Genomic DNA, 13,519 nt, shown 5'->3' on the forward strand with positions numbered 1-13,519 from the left:
TGGAGGTTGATGCTGTTTGGAAGAATTCAAGAGGCTTTGGAAACAGCTGTTCCAAAAGAGGGGGGAGGGGGAATGGGGAGGAGGAGGAGGGGGTGAGGACTGGAGGACGGCCATAGAGATCTGGGGGTGGGGGGTGGGGGCTGTCTTCAAAGCCTCTTTGCTCCAGCGCTGGCGATGGTGGGTGTTTGGGGGGTGGGTAACAGGTTAGCCCGTTCGGCCAGGTGGGAGCACAGCTTTCTGTCCCGGACGGCGTGAACGATAGCCCAAGTTGTTACGAGCAGTTGAGGCCAAGGGCAGAGGGCTCTCAAAATATTTTTAGCCCCTCCGGAGTGTGACAAAGTGGAGCTGGCTGTGCCAAGGCTGTAGGAGCCATCCCACACACGCCCCCCTCCCCCAGCACTGCCAGTGCTCTGACCTTCAGCCTCGTATGCTGCGGGGTGGGGGCTTGCCGTCCGTCCAGAGAAGCAGCTGTCTCAGGGCCTTGCCAGGCTCAACCTCGAGGTGCTGACCGAGAGAGAGGCACCGTCCCAGGGCAGATCACTTTGCCCTCTGGAGACCTGAGCAGACGCCGGGGACATGGAATGGGAGGACAGCAAGATCCTCAACGCATTGGTGAAGGATGAGCCAAAGGCAATTAGGAGGGAGGGCGTGGGCATCTCGGAGGGTGTTGAGTTGTGTTTTGGATAGCTGAGCCACACGCCTGGGTTCTCCCCCCTCCCCGGGCACTCTGCAAAGCAAGCCAACGGCCGGTTGGCCGACTTCCTAGCATGTGTCACCCCTCCTTGGTGTGTTGACTGCGGCTGTGGGATCAGAGGTTCAAGGCGAGGGCCGAGATCCGCTTCCCGTTCCCTGCCGCCGCCGCTTGTAGCCAAGAAGGAGCCAGGCATTATCCCAGCCGTGACGCTCTTGGGCTGCTCTTAGCAACAGGTCCGGGGGAGAAGGGGGGATTCTTGCATCTGTCCTTTTGGTCCCTGGTTGCTGCTTAAGAGCTAAGATCTGCCCCCCCCCCCGCGCTTTTCCCTAGAGAGCTCCTGGCCTGTGGCCAGGAAGGAGCCAGCTGCTGAGTGTGTATTTGTGTGTACTCGGCGTGTGCCTCGGGGACCATTTGGGAGCTGCGAGGAGGGCCAGGCCCGGCTCCAGCCTTTGCCTGCCTGCTCTCCTTGGCTGGGTCAGTTGTTCATCTCCTAGTGCTGATTTTGGCACTCTCCTCCCCGGCCCCCAAGCCTGCCAGGAGCCAGGCCTTCCCGCAGGCCGATGAATAATCCTTTCCATTCTCACCCCTCCCTCCCTCCCTTCCAGGTGATTTGCTTTTGGTGCCTCCTGCCACCGGAGTTTTGGCAGGCGCCGCTAGCCCCTCGGAAGGCTTGAGAGAGACCCTCGGCTGAGGCATCCCCAGCCCAGCAGGGAGGGAGAAGAGGAGAGGGGGGCTCTGGGACTCTTTGGAGAGAGAAGCAGGGAGAATGGGAGCTTTCCTTTTTGTATCTGCTCTTGGTCTCGGTGTAGATCTCCTGTTGGCCAGTCGAAGGGGAGAGGAAAGAGTTGGAAAACAGAGGCCTCTGAGACCTTACAAGTCCTTAGAAGCACAGGGTCGAAAGAGACCCTGCTGCTGACTTTGGGTGGGCCGGAAGGAAGCGTCGGGGCCTCCAAACCAGGCTGGGGTAGCCCACGGCACAAGTCCCATTCACAAATTACAGTGAATGCATGTATGATCGGTGTACCCTATACCCTTCATTATTCTTTATCTATGTATTGAGTAAGTTTCCCGTTAGGGGGAGGCCTTGGCCTCCGTGCCCTGTTGTCAGCCCTCCTGAGGAACTGGTTGGCCACTGTGTGGGACAGGAAGCTGGATGAGATGGACCAGTCTGATCCAGCAGGGCTCTTCTTACAGTCAAGGTGAGTACAGGTGAATGTGTGATACTAGCCCTGTGTCTATCCAGGTTCTGATCCTGGTTTCTTTCATACAGTGAATGCTCAGTGTCTTTTTCTTACAAATAGATGCATACCTGTGCTGGCAGGATGTATGTGTGTTCATTGTAACAGCATGGGACTTTCAACCCTGCGATTTGAAGGACTTGTAAGGTCTCAAGAGACCTCTTCCTATGCATTTCTACCAGGGAATTGACAAGATTTCCTAGAGCAAAGGTGGCCGAACTTGCTTAACAAAAGAGCCACATAGAATAAATGTCAGATGTTTGAGAGCCGCAAGGTCAGATGTTTGAGGGAAGGAAGGCAAATAGATTGGGGGGGAGGAAGAGGTGGAAAGAAAGCAACTTTAACTTTAACTGCCTTCTCCAAGCCACTGGCTGGCTTGGCTTGGCAAAGTGATTTAAAGAGACAAATGCGGTGGGGGCTTCGAGAGCCACAGTTTGGCCACGCCTGCCCTGGAGTCTCCTGGGCAGTTAGCGTGTGTTCTGTCCATTCGTTGCCCCACAGATCCTGTGATAAATGCACAAGAAAGCTGCAGGACCTTTTCAGAGCAGGCCAGCTCCTTGGGACGTCAGCAGCCAGCTTCGGCACTTTGCTCCTGCCAGCTCGCCCTCTTCAGTGCGCTCGGCCACAGGTCTCCTTTGGCCAATAGGAAAGTGAGGCTGAGAGCACATGACCTGCCCAAAGCCGGTCTGTGGCCGAGGAGACTTGAACCCACATCACCTCAATGAAGCATCCGGCTTATTAGCGGTTACCCAACTTGGTAAAAGGTAAAGGTTGTCCCCTGTGCAAGCACCAGTCGTTTCTGACTCTGGGGTGATGTTGCTTTCACAATGTTTTCACGGCAGTCTTTTTATCGGGTGGTTTGCCATTGCCTTCCCCAGTCATCTACACCATCCCCCCAGCAAGCTGGGTACGCATTTTACCGACCTCAGAAGGATGGAAGGCTGAGTCAACCTTGAGTCGGCTACCTGAATCCATCTTCCGCCGGGATTGAACTCAGGTTGTGAGCAGAGAGCTCGGACTGCAGTATTGCAGCTTTACCACTCTGTGCCACAGGGCTCCTTTTACCCAACTTGGAGGAGGAGGTAATTCTATGGATACTCCCAGTTCCACCTGTATGGAAGTACAAGCCCTGGGGAGGAGGAAGAAGATGCTCTTGACACAGGACCAAGTCCTGGCAGGGCTCTGCTGCCAATCCCCACAAACCTCTTTTGCCTTGGGGGGGGGCTGGAGTCATCCAGGAGCTCTCTGCTGCTGGCCGCCCCCCTCCCATCCAGGCCTGTAATGACATGGGCTGTTGCCTGTGAACCATTGCTGCAGTGTAGGCTTGCCAAGTCAATGAGAAGGCATTGTGTGCAAATTCTCCTTTTTGCATCCTGGCCACCGGTGGGGGATGAGGGGTGTAGGGTTGGCAGATTCAGGTTGGGAACCTCCTGGAGATTTGGGGATGGAGTCTGGGGAGTGCCAGGAGTGCACTGGGTCCAGTGCCCTCGAGTCCACCCTCCGCAGCATCCATTCTCTCTAGGGGAACTGATCTCTATACTCTGGAGATGGGCTGTGATTCTGGGGAATCCCCAGGTCCCACCTGGAGGCTGGCATCTTGACTCTAATGCAATGCTTTTGGGGTGCCTGGCTTAATTGGGAGAGAGTTCTCTCTTGGCCTGAGGATTCAGAGCAGTCCCAGAGCGGTGATGAGGTGTCCATCAAAGCCTCGGAAAGCAGCTCAGCTGCCGTGCCGTCGGCCACACGATACCCACCTGGCCTCCCATTTGGAGATTTCACTTTGCCAACCAGCTGTGCGTTTGACACATGGCAATCAGCAGGGAAAGGCAATCGAAGTCAAGGCACGGCTGGGGTTTCCCCTTCCAACCCTTTGCAGGGGAGATCTAAGGGCAAGTCCTTCTGGAGCGGTGCCAGCAACACCTGCGAAAGGTGGCATTGCTGGGAACACCAGGAAGAGGGCCCCCGGTGGTGCCATTTGCAAGATGACTTATTGCTATTTGCTGACTTGCTGAATGGGACGGGGTGGGGGGGTGGGGAGAATTGTTTATGACATCTGTCTGTTCACAATACTTTTTTTGATTTCCCAAATGGGTTTCTTCTTTCCCGCTCTGTATCATCTCTGCTGTGCACATGAATCTGAGCCCTTATGTTTGCGTCCTCTGCTATCAATCTTCTGCTATCCCCTGGTTCGCATCTGCTGTGATCAAACTGAAGTGAGAAACATCAAAGGGAATGTCTCCTCTCCATCCCTTGGGGCTCCAGAGTTGATTCAGGGACAATGGAGAGTTTCCTTGTGTCTTCTTTGTCAAGCAAGCCTGGGAAAGGAAACCTTCTGGTCTGACCGAACTGATTCCAGCCCTGAATGCAAAGGCCTTGGGCTTTCAGATGTGGTCTGGCCGCTCAGGGATTATAGGAGGCAGAGAGAAAACGCATAAGAAATTGTTTCTGCCCAATGGGAAGTTGTTGTGTGCAAATTCTCCTTGTTGCATCCTACCCTGACCTGAAGTGGAATTCAAGCATGGGGCAATTCCTGCAGCTTGAAGGTTTGGACACCCCCTGTATGTTCCCAACAAAGGTCACACTCTGGCTTTGCTTGAGCCAATCTTGGCATGGCTTCCGCCAGCTCAGCCCCAGAACTTGTCTCCGAGCGTTGTTGCTCAGCCCCCAAACATGCGCAGAGTGCCCTTCCCTCACGGCTGAGGAATGACATTCATCTCCCCACCCCCAGCATGCAACTTCTAGGCAGGCTTCAGCCTCTGCAAAAGAAACTGTCACCACCCCCGTCTCCCTTGGGGATGGAAATGGCCCTCAAGTCATAGCTGACCTATGGTGACCCTGTAGAGTTTTCAAGGCAAGAGGTGTGCAGAGGTGGTTTGCCCTTGCCTGCCTCTGCATAGCAACCCTTATCCTTATCAGTCTCCCATCCAGGGCTTTTTTTGTAGCAGGAACTCCTTTGCATATTAGGCCTCACCCCCTAATGTAGCCAATCCTCCTGGAGCTTACAGTAGGCCCTGTACTAAGAGCCCTGTAAGCTATTGGAGGATTGGCTACATCAGGGGTGTGTGGCCTAATATGCAGGAGTTCCTGCTACAAAAAAAAGCCCTGTCCAAATACTAGCCAAGGCTGACCCTGCTTAGTGTCCAAGATTTGACAAGGTCAGGCTAGTCTGGAGCTATCCACTTCAGCGGTCTGATCAGCCTTATGGTGGCTTTTTAAAAAAACGAGCACCACTCATTTGCCTTCTGCTGTCTCTCCTGGATGTTTGAATGAGCAGCTTCCCTGCTTGTTTTAAGGGGCTCTTTCAGTCCAGAGCAGTTCTACCCTGGGAACAGCAGGAAGGGGCATTGCCTTGGAATTCCTGCATCCATCAGGGAGGCCCCAGGCTGTCCTTCCCTCGAAAAACTGACAACTTCCCCCACCCCACCCCTGCAGAGCACCACTGGCGTTATGAGTGGCAGGCACAGATGTCCCGGCAGCAGCTCCTGAACAAGCGTTTTGTGGGTCACCCTCCCCACCCCCCAGCCCAGCTCTGCTTCTCTAGGAATCCCAGGGCTCCCCAGGATGGGTTTTTACTGGAATTTTCCTGGTTTGTACCAAGAGCCTTATCCAGACCCTCTGCGCCTCAGCAACCGGTTATTGCTGCTCATTGGTATTGTTGTTTTGCTTTTGTGCAACGGCAGGCTGCAAAAGGACAGAAAAGCACATTTGCAGATCTGGGGCCTCCTTCCCACTCGGGCCTCTTCTTTGTAGTAGGCTTGCCAACTTCCAGGTGGTGGCTGGAGATCTCCAGGGATTTCAAGTTGATCTCCAGGTGACAGAGATAAGTTCCTCTAGAGCAAATGGCTGCTGTGGAAGGTGGACTCTAAGGCATTCTACCCCATTAAAGCCCCTCCTGTCCCCAAACACCACCCTCCTCAGGTTCCACCCCCCAAATCTCCAGGTGTTTCCCAACTCAGAGCTGGCAACTCTACTTCGTAAGTACCAGCTGGCTTTTCCTGCAGTGCTTTTGGTCCCCTTTCCATCTGAGCTCAAGTCTAGCAACAGTGGCAGTGCTCTCCAGGGTTTCAGGCAAAAGTCTTTCACAGCACCTACTGCAGGATCCATTTAACCTGCAATCCCAGGGATTGAACCAGGGACCTTCTACATGCCAAGCCTATGCTCCACCTATGGCCCTTTCCCCTCACGGATCAAGTCATGTGGGGTCAGTTTCAAGGTCGAGGGCATCCTCTGCAATTTCCAAAAATTTGCAACCGTTCACCTCTGCAGTGGGGCTGGAGCCACTGGGAAGGAGGTGGGCTGTGGCTGCTGATTGGGGCAAGGTATGCGCTCTGCCCAACTTCTCAAGTACACCTTCACCTTTCCTTTCCCCCATCCAGGGTCTAGCCCTGCCTTAGGAAACTGGCACAACTGTGGAGGTGCAGGTGGCCCCTCAGTGTTCAGGCACCACTGGCACCGCCCCAAACTGGCCTTGGGCTCCTATCCTGGAAGCTGCTGGTCAAGCTCCAGTAGCTGGCGGGTGAATCTTGCCGCTCTTCTAGATGAAAGCGCAGCAGCTGCCTTTGCATGTCCCATCCCAGCTGACATGATTGACGTTAGGAGCAGCTTTCATCTGCCACTCCTTGGGGGTCTTGTGCTGCGTCTTTGGGAGAAGTTGTGAGGGGCTCCGAGAGCACATCCGTCTGCTGCCTCCTGCAGGAGCTGGCGTGTTCAATCCTGTGTGCCGGTGAGATCTTCATCTCAGAGCCCCCCCTCCCCATGCTGCTGGGCTCTGTTTTGAAGGAATGGGAGGCAGCAGGCAGTTATGCTGAATGAGCTCTGCACATCTTCCCATTATATGTAAGCCCAGGGCTTTTTCCCCCCAGCAGGAACGCTGTCCCAGCTGGCTTGGTGTCAGGGGGTGTGGCCTAATATGCAAATGAGCTCCTGCAGGGCTTTTGTGTATGAACCCTTGGTGGTTGGATAGGAATGGGGAGGGTGGGGTGAATATGAACATATGAAGCTGCCTTATACGGAATCAGACCCTCGCTCCATCAAAGTCAGTATTGTCTTGCTGGCAGCGGCTCTCCAAGGTCTCAAGCTGTGGTTTGTGCGCCTATTTGCCTGGACCCTTTTTAGCTGGAGATGCCGGGGATTGAACATGGGATCTTCTGCTTACCAAGCAGATGCTCTACCGCTGAGCCACGGTCCCTCCCCTAATTACACAGAGGAGGAAGGTGCTGGTAGGGGCCATTACAGCTGTCTGCATGTACCGCCTCTTTCTAACTGCCAAGGGTTTGTGTGCATTCACAATTGCACAACAGCCAACACTGCTGGTGCGTGTGGGGAATTGGCAGGAGACTTCTGACATGGACCAGTTTTGTCTCCATTTTGGCAAGGCTATTTTTGTTTGTTTGGGTTTTTTTTAAAGGATGCTTAGCAGGTGGGGGGATGACATGAAGGTACTTCACATGGTCTTCCAGTGATCTTGAAACCAACCTGCAACGTGGGCCAGCAACATCACCGCCACATTTAGCACAGGCTGAAAGGGGGCAGCTTGACAAACAGCAGCTGGCAAGTTCATGGCACAGGTGAGATTTGAACACAGCACCTTCTCCCAGATTATTTTCATCACCATAGTCTTCCCTTGTCCTTGGCGAGCAGCGTCCAGTTTCCTTGGTATTACACCTGGCCCGGCACACCTTGTTGAAGTCCCAGCATAATTTCAACAAATGCATGCAATGTGCCCCCCCACACACACACACACAAAGGGCCCAGAAGCTTCACCTTATTCAGAACACTGCTACCCAAGGCAAGGGGTGGCGGTGGTATGTCATATCTAGTTTGTTTCACCTCCTTGTTTGGGGAGGGATGGTGGCTCAGTGGTAGAGCATCTGCTTGGTAAGCAGAAGGTCCCAGGTTCAATCCCTGGCATCTCCAACTAAAAAGGGTCCAGGCAAATAGGTGTGAAAAACCTCAGCTTGAGACCCTGGAGAGCCGCTGCCAGTCTGAGTAGACAATACTGGCTTGATGTACCAAGCGTCTGATTCAGCATAAGGCAACTTCATATATTTACGAATGGCTTTTTTTCGAGCAGGAACGCAGTGTGGGTATGGCCTAATATTCAAATGAGTTCCTGTTGGGCTTTTTCTACAAAAAAAAGCTCTGTGTGTGTGCAGCTTGGGATTTTCCTTGTTGCCATTTAAGATCTGCCCAGGAAGGCACATACAGTGCACTCCCAGTGCAGCCGGAGCCTGGCCTTTTCTCCCATAGGCCTCCTGCTCTGGAACACGGTGGGAATATCAGGGGGCCCTGTTGCGGAAACGGGCTAAGCCTTTCCCATTGTCCGTTATGCCTCCAGAAGCTGAATTGCAAAATCCTCCCCCCCCCCCCCTTCCAGCTCCACTACCCATTTGTTTTGTTGGCTAAGTTTTGGTTTGTATTGCTTTGTTTTTCATTGGTTAAGCTTGTTTTTTTAGACTTGATAATACAGCTTTTTATGCCTTGGACATTTTTACATAAGATGGCATTTTGAAAAGTTTCTAAATAATTCCATGATGCAAGTCAAATTTTCAGACTTGAATAAATCATGCAGCATTCATGTATTTGTACCTGTTGGAATTACTTTGCCCAAAGTGGTTGTTGGGGAGGGGACAGGAGAACAGACAAGCTCAATCCGTCTCTGGCTACTACTGAGATTTCTCCACGCGCAGCCCTGATGTCTTGAGACAATCTGGCAGACTAGAAACATGGAGGGGGGGGGGCTGCAGTCATCAGCTACCCTATTGAGCTCCTGCCCCCTTGGACTGGTTCTGCAGAGTTTGCAGACCTCCCTGGGAGCAGGAACATCAAGGCTGCTCCTGTGTTTGTTTCTGGTTTTAAAACCAAGCCCTCCTTGAGCGAGGCCCTCTATATCCAGAGGGTCATCACTCCCTTTGTGTCCAGCAAGAATCTCTCATGTCAGCCTCTGGCCAGCCCTCATTACCAACAAAATGGAAGGAGAGGACCAAGGTTGGGTTGGTGCCCCCACAGCCACACCAGGATTCCTTTCCACTCAAGATCTGCCACGGCTTGATTAGCACCCTGCATTCACATGAACGGCTTTTTAAAGACTTTTAACACATGGAAACACATCCTGAAAGCTCTATCCCCCTCATCACAGACAGACTTGGGAAGGTGCGCTGCACTTGGGCTGCAGTACTCTGCTGCTTTGCATGGCCCCTGCTGTGTAGGGATAGGGGATGGCTATTCTCAGCCCACCAGTGTCTGGGATACGGCCTGATGCTTATAAATAGCCTCCTAGGTGCACACTGTGGGAGAGTAAGCCCCAAGGGTCCTGGCCTCTCTGATGGTGGCGAGGACCAGCTCAGCACCCTACTGGTTCCGACAGAGCCACTGCAAGCCCCCAGCTTTGAGCAGCCTGCAGATGAAAATGCATGCCAGAGGCTCTGCCTCCCAGTCCTTCAAGCTGAGGCCGTGACAAGCACGGAGGCGCCACTTCCTTTGTTCATTTCAAGAGGCTCCCAGCCAGAAAGCAAGAGGTGCTGTGGGGGGCTGCTGCAGGGAAGAGGGGGCAACAACAGAGACAGTCCGTTCTGTCTCCCACCCTTAGGAGGCGAGTACTGCCTGGCTCCTCCACCCCTCACAAAAAAACCCACATCAAGTAGTCCCCCCCCCCCTGTGCAAGGTGCTATATTAGGTCCTAAAGTGACCTCCTCATCCTTGCCTTACAAGGGGGAGGAGCCCAGTGAATAAAGTAGGCTGCAGCAGCTCAAAGTTGTTGCATGAAGGGAAGGAAGCATAGGAATACTTCTCCATGACTTTTAGGCCCGCAGTCGCCAACTGTGTCTGGAGAGATGCCCACAAAAAAAAAAAACCCACCTTCAGCTTGACAAGAGTGTTTCAGAACTCCAAAACCTCCGCCTGCACCAGACGCCTAGGATCATGTCTTCTCACCCACCATACAAGCCATGCACTTGGTAGAAACATACCTGTTTTGCTTTCCCACTGTGAAGGATTATGTGTCTTGCAGCTAAGCTTACAAACTCAAACTAATTTGAAAAGGAGCCAAACCTCTAACAGAGCTGAAGGGGTTTGTATAGAAGGTAAACAGTTGGAGTGTTTCCTGCCACCACAAAGGAACACGGATGTGACATACAGGCACAGAGAATCTGTACACTCAGGCTCCTACTGATGACAGCATAGCTGTGCTTGGCAGCATCAGCAGGCACATCTGGGACATGCGTTGGCCACATCACGTGCCTAGCTCAGTCATACATCCTTCAGAAGTGACCGTGTCTTAGGGCTAATTCACCCACTACATTAAGGCAGGGAACTGTGCAGTGGGAGGAGGCTTTGAGCCTTTGTTCTTATGGTGTTTCCCTTGACTTGAAATGTGGGTACTGATAATAAGACAAAGAAACAGGTCCAAGGCCATTCTAGGCAAGAAATCTACCTGTGGAAATGCTTAAATCCCACTCTACCTGTTCTCCCAAGCTGAACTGGGCTCCCCCACAGAGGCTGAATTCCCAACATCAGGCACACCTGCATGCCCTGGGGATTCTGTAACGTGAATCAGCCTTCAGTCAGAGCGGAGAAGGGCTCAGGCCTTGGCCTATGTTAGAATCTTGGGTAGCAGATCCGAGGACTCCATGCCTGAGTGCTGCTTGAGGACAGCACGTTGGATTTAGGGGGGCTACTGTGTAATGCTGTTCCGCGCATGCAGAGGGCAACATGCTGGCACCTGTAATGATCCTGGAACCCACCCTTTCTCTTCTCAAAGAACCCTTTGGCCTGTGCTGCCCCCTGCTGGCAGCTCTTCCAGGAAGTTGTTCTGATAAAAAACACCAACAGAAAAGGAGCAAAGGGGTTTAAGCACCGGGTGCTGGTTCATCTAACAAGCAAGGGGACAGCTCAGAGAGTGAGCCATGGTTCTGCTGCAGCTTGTGGGTTCAGTCCCACCTTGAGGATTACAGCTGGCCACAGGCACTCATTTTGTACTGTAAAGTAACCCATCTCTTAAGACAGCAGAAGGGGCTGAGGGACTCCAGATGACTTGCAGATGAGCTGTTCCCCCCTCCCCTCCCAGCACAGCGTGGATGAACAGGACAGTACATTAGAAGTGTTCTACAAGGAAATACGTCTTTTTGTTATCTCTGACTTTCCGACCGGAACTGCACTGACAAATGCAACTGACTCAGTTGTTTCCTTCCCACATTTTCAAATCATCACAAACCAAGAAGCTTGAACAAGGAGAATGCAGAGATGCTGGAGGGGGGCGGGGCAGAGACTCCTACCTGCTTACCAAGTTGTGGAATCTCGTTTTTGTACCTGGGAGCAAACTCCAACTCCAATCGAAAGGGAGGGGAAAAACCAGCAAACCAACCAGGCAGGCAAAATGAATCCACTTCGCTTTTATACTTCCGATTTATTACAAGTACAGCCCTTGGCAGAATCCCCACCCCCCTCCCCACAAACAACAACCTTTAAAAAAAAATGTAGTCCAAAAGTTCCACTGTGTAGGAGTTGCCTAAAACATTTGACAAAACAAAAAAAAGGGGGTGGGGGCAGGAAAAAAAAAGGCATGTCGCTGTTTAGGAACATCAGTGCTAGACCCCACCCCCTCCCACCTGTGGTGGTGTGAAAGGAAGCTGCGGGCTGGCTGCTCTCACCCTTAGAACGAGCCAGAAAAGAGACTCCAAGGAAAGACCCAAATGTTACACTGGGCCAATCAGCAGCACACAGAAGTGGAACTGGCAGGGGCCTTCTGACATGAAGAGACGGTGTGCTTCTGTCCCTATCTCCCAGCCTCAGATTATTATTTTTTTGTTTATAAAAAAGGGGAATTCTTGAAATGGAGAAGGCCCAACAGAAAAACTTCAATTAAAGTGGGGGAGGGGGGGAAGAAAAATTCTCATTTAGGAGGCACTGCCTGCTGAGGGACCACTCCAAGAGGTCCCAGAAACATCACTTCTCCAAACGGAGGGGGGGGGGTTACTGTGAACCTTCAAGCCCTCCCTTGAGGAAGATGGGGGTCCATGGGCTGGAAGAGGTGAGCTAGAAGAGGAATCACTAGAAAAGGAGACAAGAGCAAGTCTACAAAGTGTACAAAGCTGACAGCTTCTCTGGGCCAACTCCAGCTACTCTAAGGGGAAAAAAGTGGTTTAGAGAGGGGGCCAAATATAAAGCAAACATTCTCATATAAACTGTACAGTACATGTCAAAGCCAAGACGACTGTATCTTACAAGGCATTTGTACAAGGTCACTGCCAGAAACGAGAGTCTTTAACTACAAAAAGGGGTTACAAAGTTACAGAGGCCCAGTTTTTGTCTTCCTCCGAATGCTGCAGGGGGGTGCCAGGCTCCTCGCTTTGTGCCTGGGCCAGTGGGGAGGGGTAGGAGAAGGAAGGAAAGATCCCCTTGATGTCCAAGAGACAGACAAGCTCCCCCGCAAATGCTGGTCTCTTAACATGATGCTGGTGAAAGGTGATTGCCCTAGACAGGTAAGTGCTTGCCCGTTCAAGGAGGCGGTTTCCTCTTTGAGGGTGGGTGGGGCTCTTAAGTCAGACCATCGAGTAGCCTGCTCTCGTTCCTAGTCTCGAAGAGCAGAAGCGGTGTGGGGAGGTCGGAGGCAGCTCTGGTGCAAAGGACACCCTCATCTGCTCACAGACCAGAGCTGGCTCTGCCCGCCCGCAGCCCCCGCTTAAATGGCTACAAATCTGTGCATGGTTGAGGAAGAACAAAGCCACCCCTTTATCTTGAGGGCTTCAGGAAGTTGCGGAAAAGGTAAGAAGCTAGAGCTAGCCAGGAGGGAAGGAAAAGGGGGCCAGGCTGAGGCTGGACAGCTCCCCACCTGCCTCCTCCTCCCTTTGGGCAGCTGATCCTGCTGCAGCTTGGACAGGCCTGCTCCAACTGCGTCCCGTCACTTGGCCCCTCATTTCTTCCTCTTCCGTCCCCTGGAGTATTCCATCGCCTCCAGCTCGCTGTCCCCTTCGGCTTCATCTAGTCCCTGGCTGGACTGGGCTGAGGGCCGCTTGCGCTTCCGGCGCGAGTACGTGTGGCCAGGCAGATGCTTGTGCAACATGTCTATCAAGCACTGTTCTGTCTTCTCCAGGCAGGAGAGAATGTGGCTGCCATTCTGGTTGTATTGCTCGGCGTTGGCAAAGACTTGTTTGATGTCAGAGAGGAAATCTTGCACGGACCTGTAGCTACCACACGAACATTTGCTTTGCATGGTCTGGAAGTCCATGGGGTTGCTGATCACATCAAAATAATCTTCTGCTTCTTCTGTGGTCACCGGCTCCCTGTTAAGCAATGCCACTTTGTTAGTAGAGGCAGCTGGGGATTGCTCATTTGGCTGAATTGCCAGCATTCTGCCCTTCCCCTGCACACCCCGAGCTACTATTAAGCCAGCACTGAGCCACAGCACAGGGCCAGCACTGAGAAGCACAGGGCCAGCAAATAATCTGCCGGTGACTGTTTCTACCCAGAAAATTGGGACATAAGCCATGTACTGGTGAGCACTTGAACAGTTACTGAGTGGGTAGTAACCACTTAGTCCCCGGCTAGAAGTGACCAGAGGAAGATCAGTCATCTGGTAAGAATCAGGACA

The 13,519-nt window shown here is 52.7% G+C and overlaps 1 protein-coding gene across 1 annotated transcript in view; it reads right to left on the reverse strand.

Moving 5' to 3' along the window:
- Nucleotides 1-11,306: 11,306 nt before the first annotated feature.
- The window catches only part of BAZ1B (bromodomain adjacent to zinc finger domain 1B), a 32,935-nt gene continuing 30,722 nt past the window's right edge, over nucleotides 11,307-13,519 (reverse strand). Inside the window, exon 19 of the mRNA XM_060259561.1 lies at nucleotides 11,307-13,211. Within this exon, the coding sequence (XP_060115544.1) occupies nucleotides 12,842-13,211 (370 nt within the window). The 3' untranslated portion in view covers nucleotides 11,307-12,841. The remainder of the gene's footprint in view (nucleotides 13,212-13,519) is intronic.

The sequence above is a fragment of the Heteronotia binoei genome, chromosome 18, assembly GCF_032191835.1.
Source record: "Heteronotia binoei isolate CCM8104 ecotype False Entrance Well chromosome 18, APGP_CSIRO_Hbin_v1, whole genome shotgun sequence".
Classification (NCBI taxonomy): domain Eukaryota; kingdom Metazoa; phylum Chordata; class Lepidosauria; order Squamata; family Gekkonidae; genus Heteronotia; species Heteronotia binoei.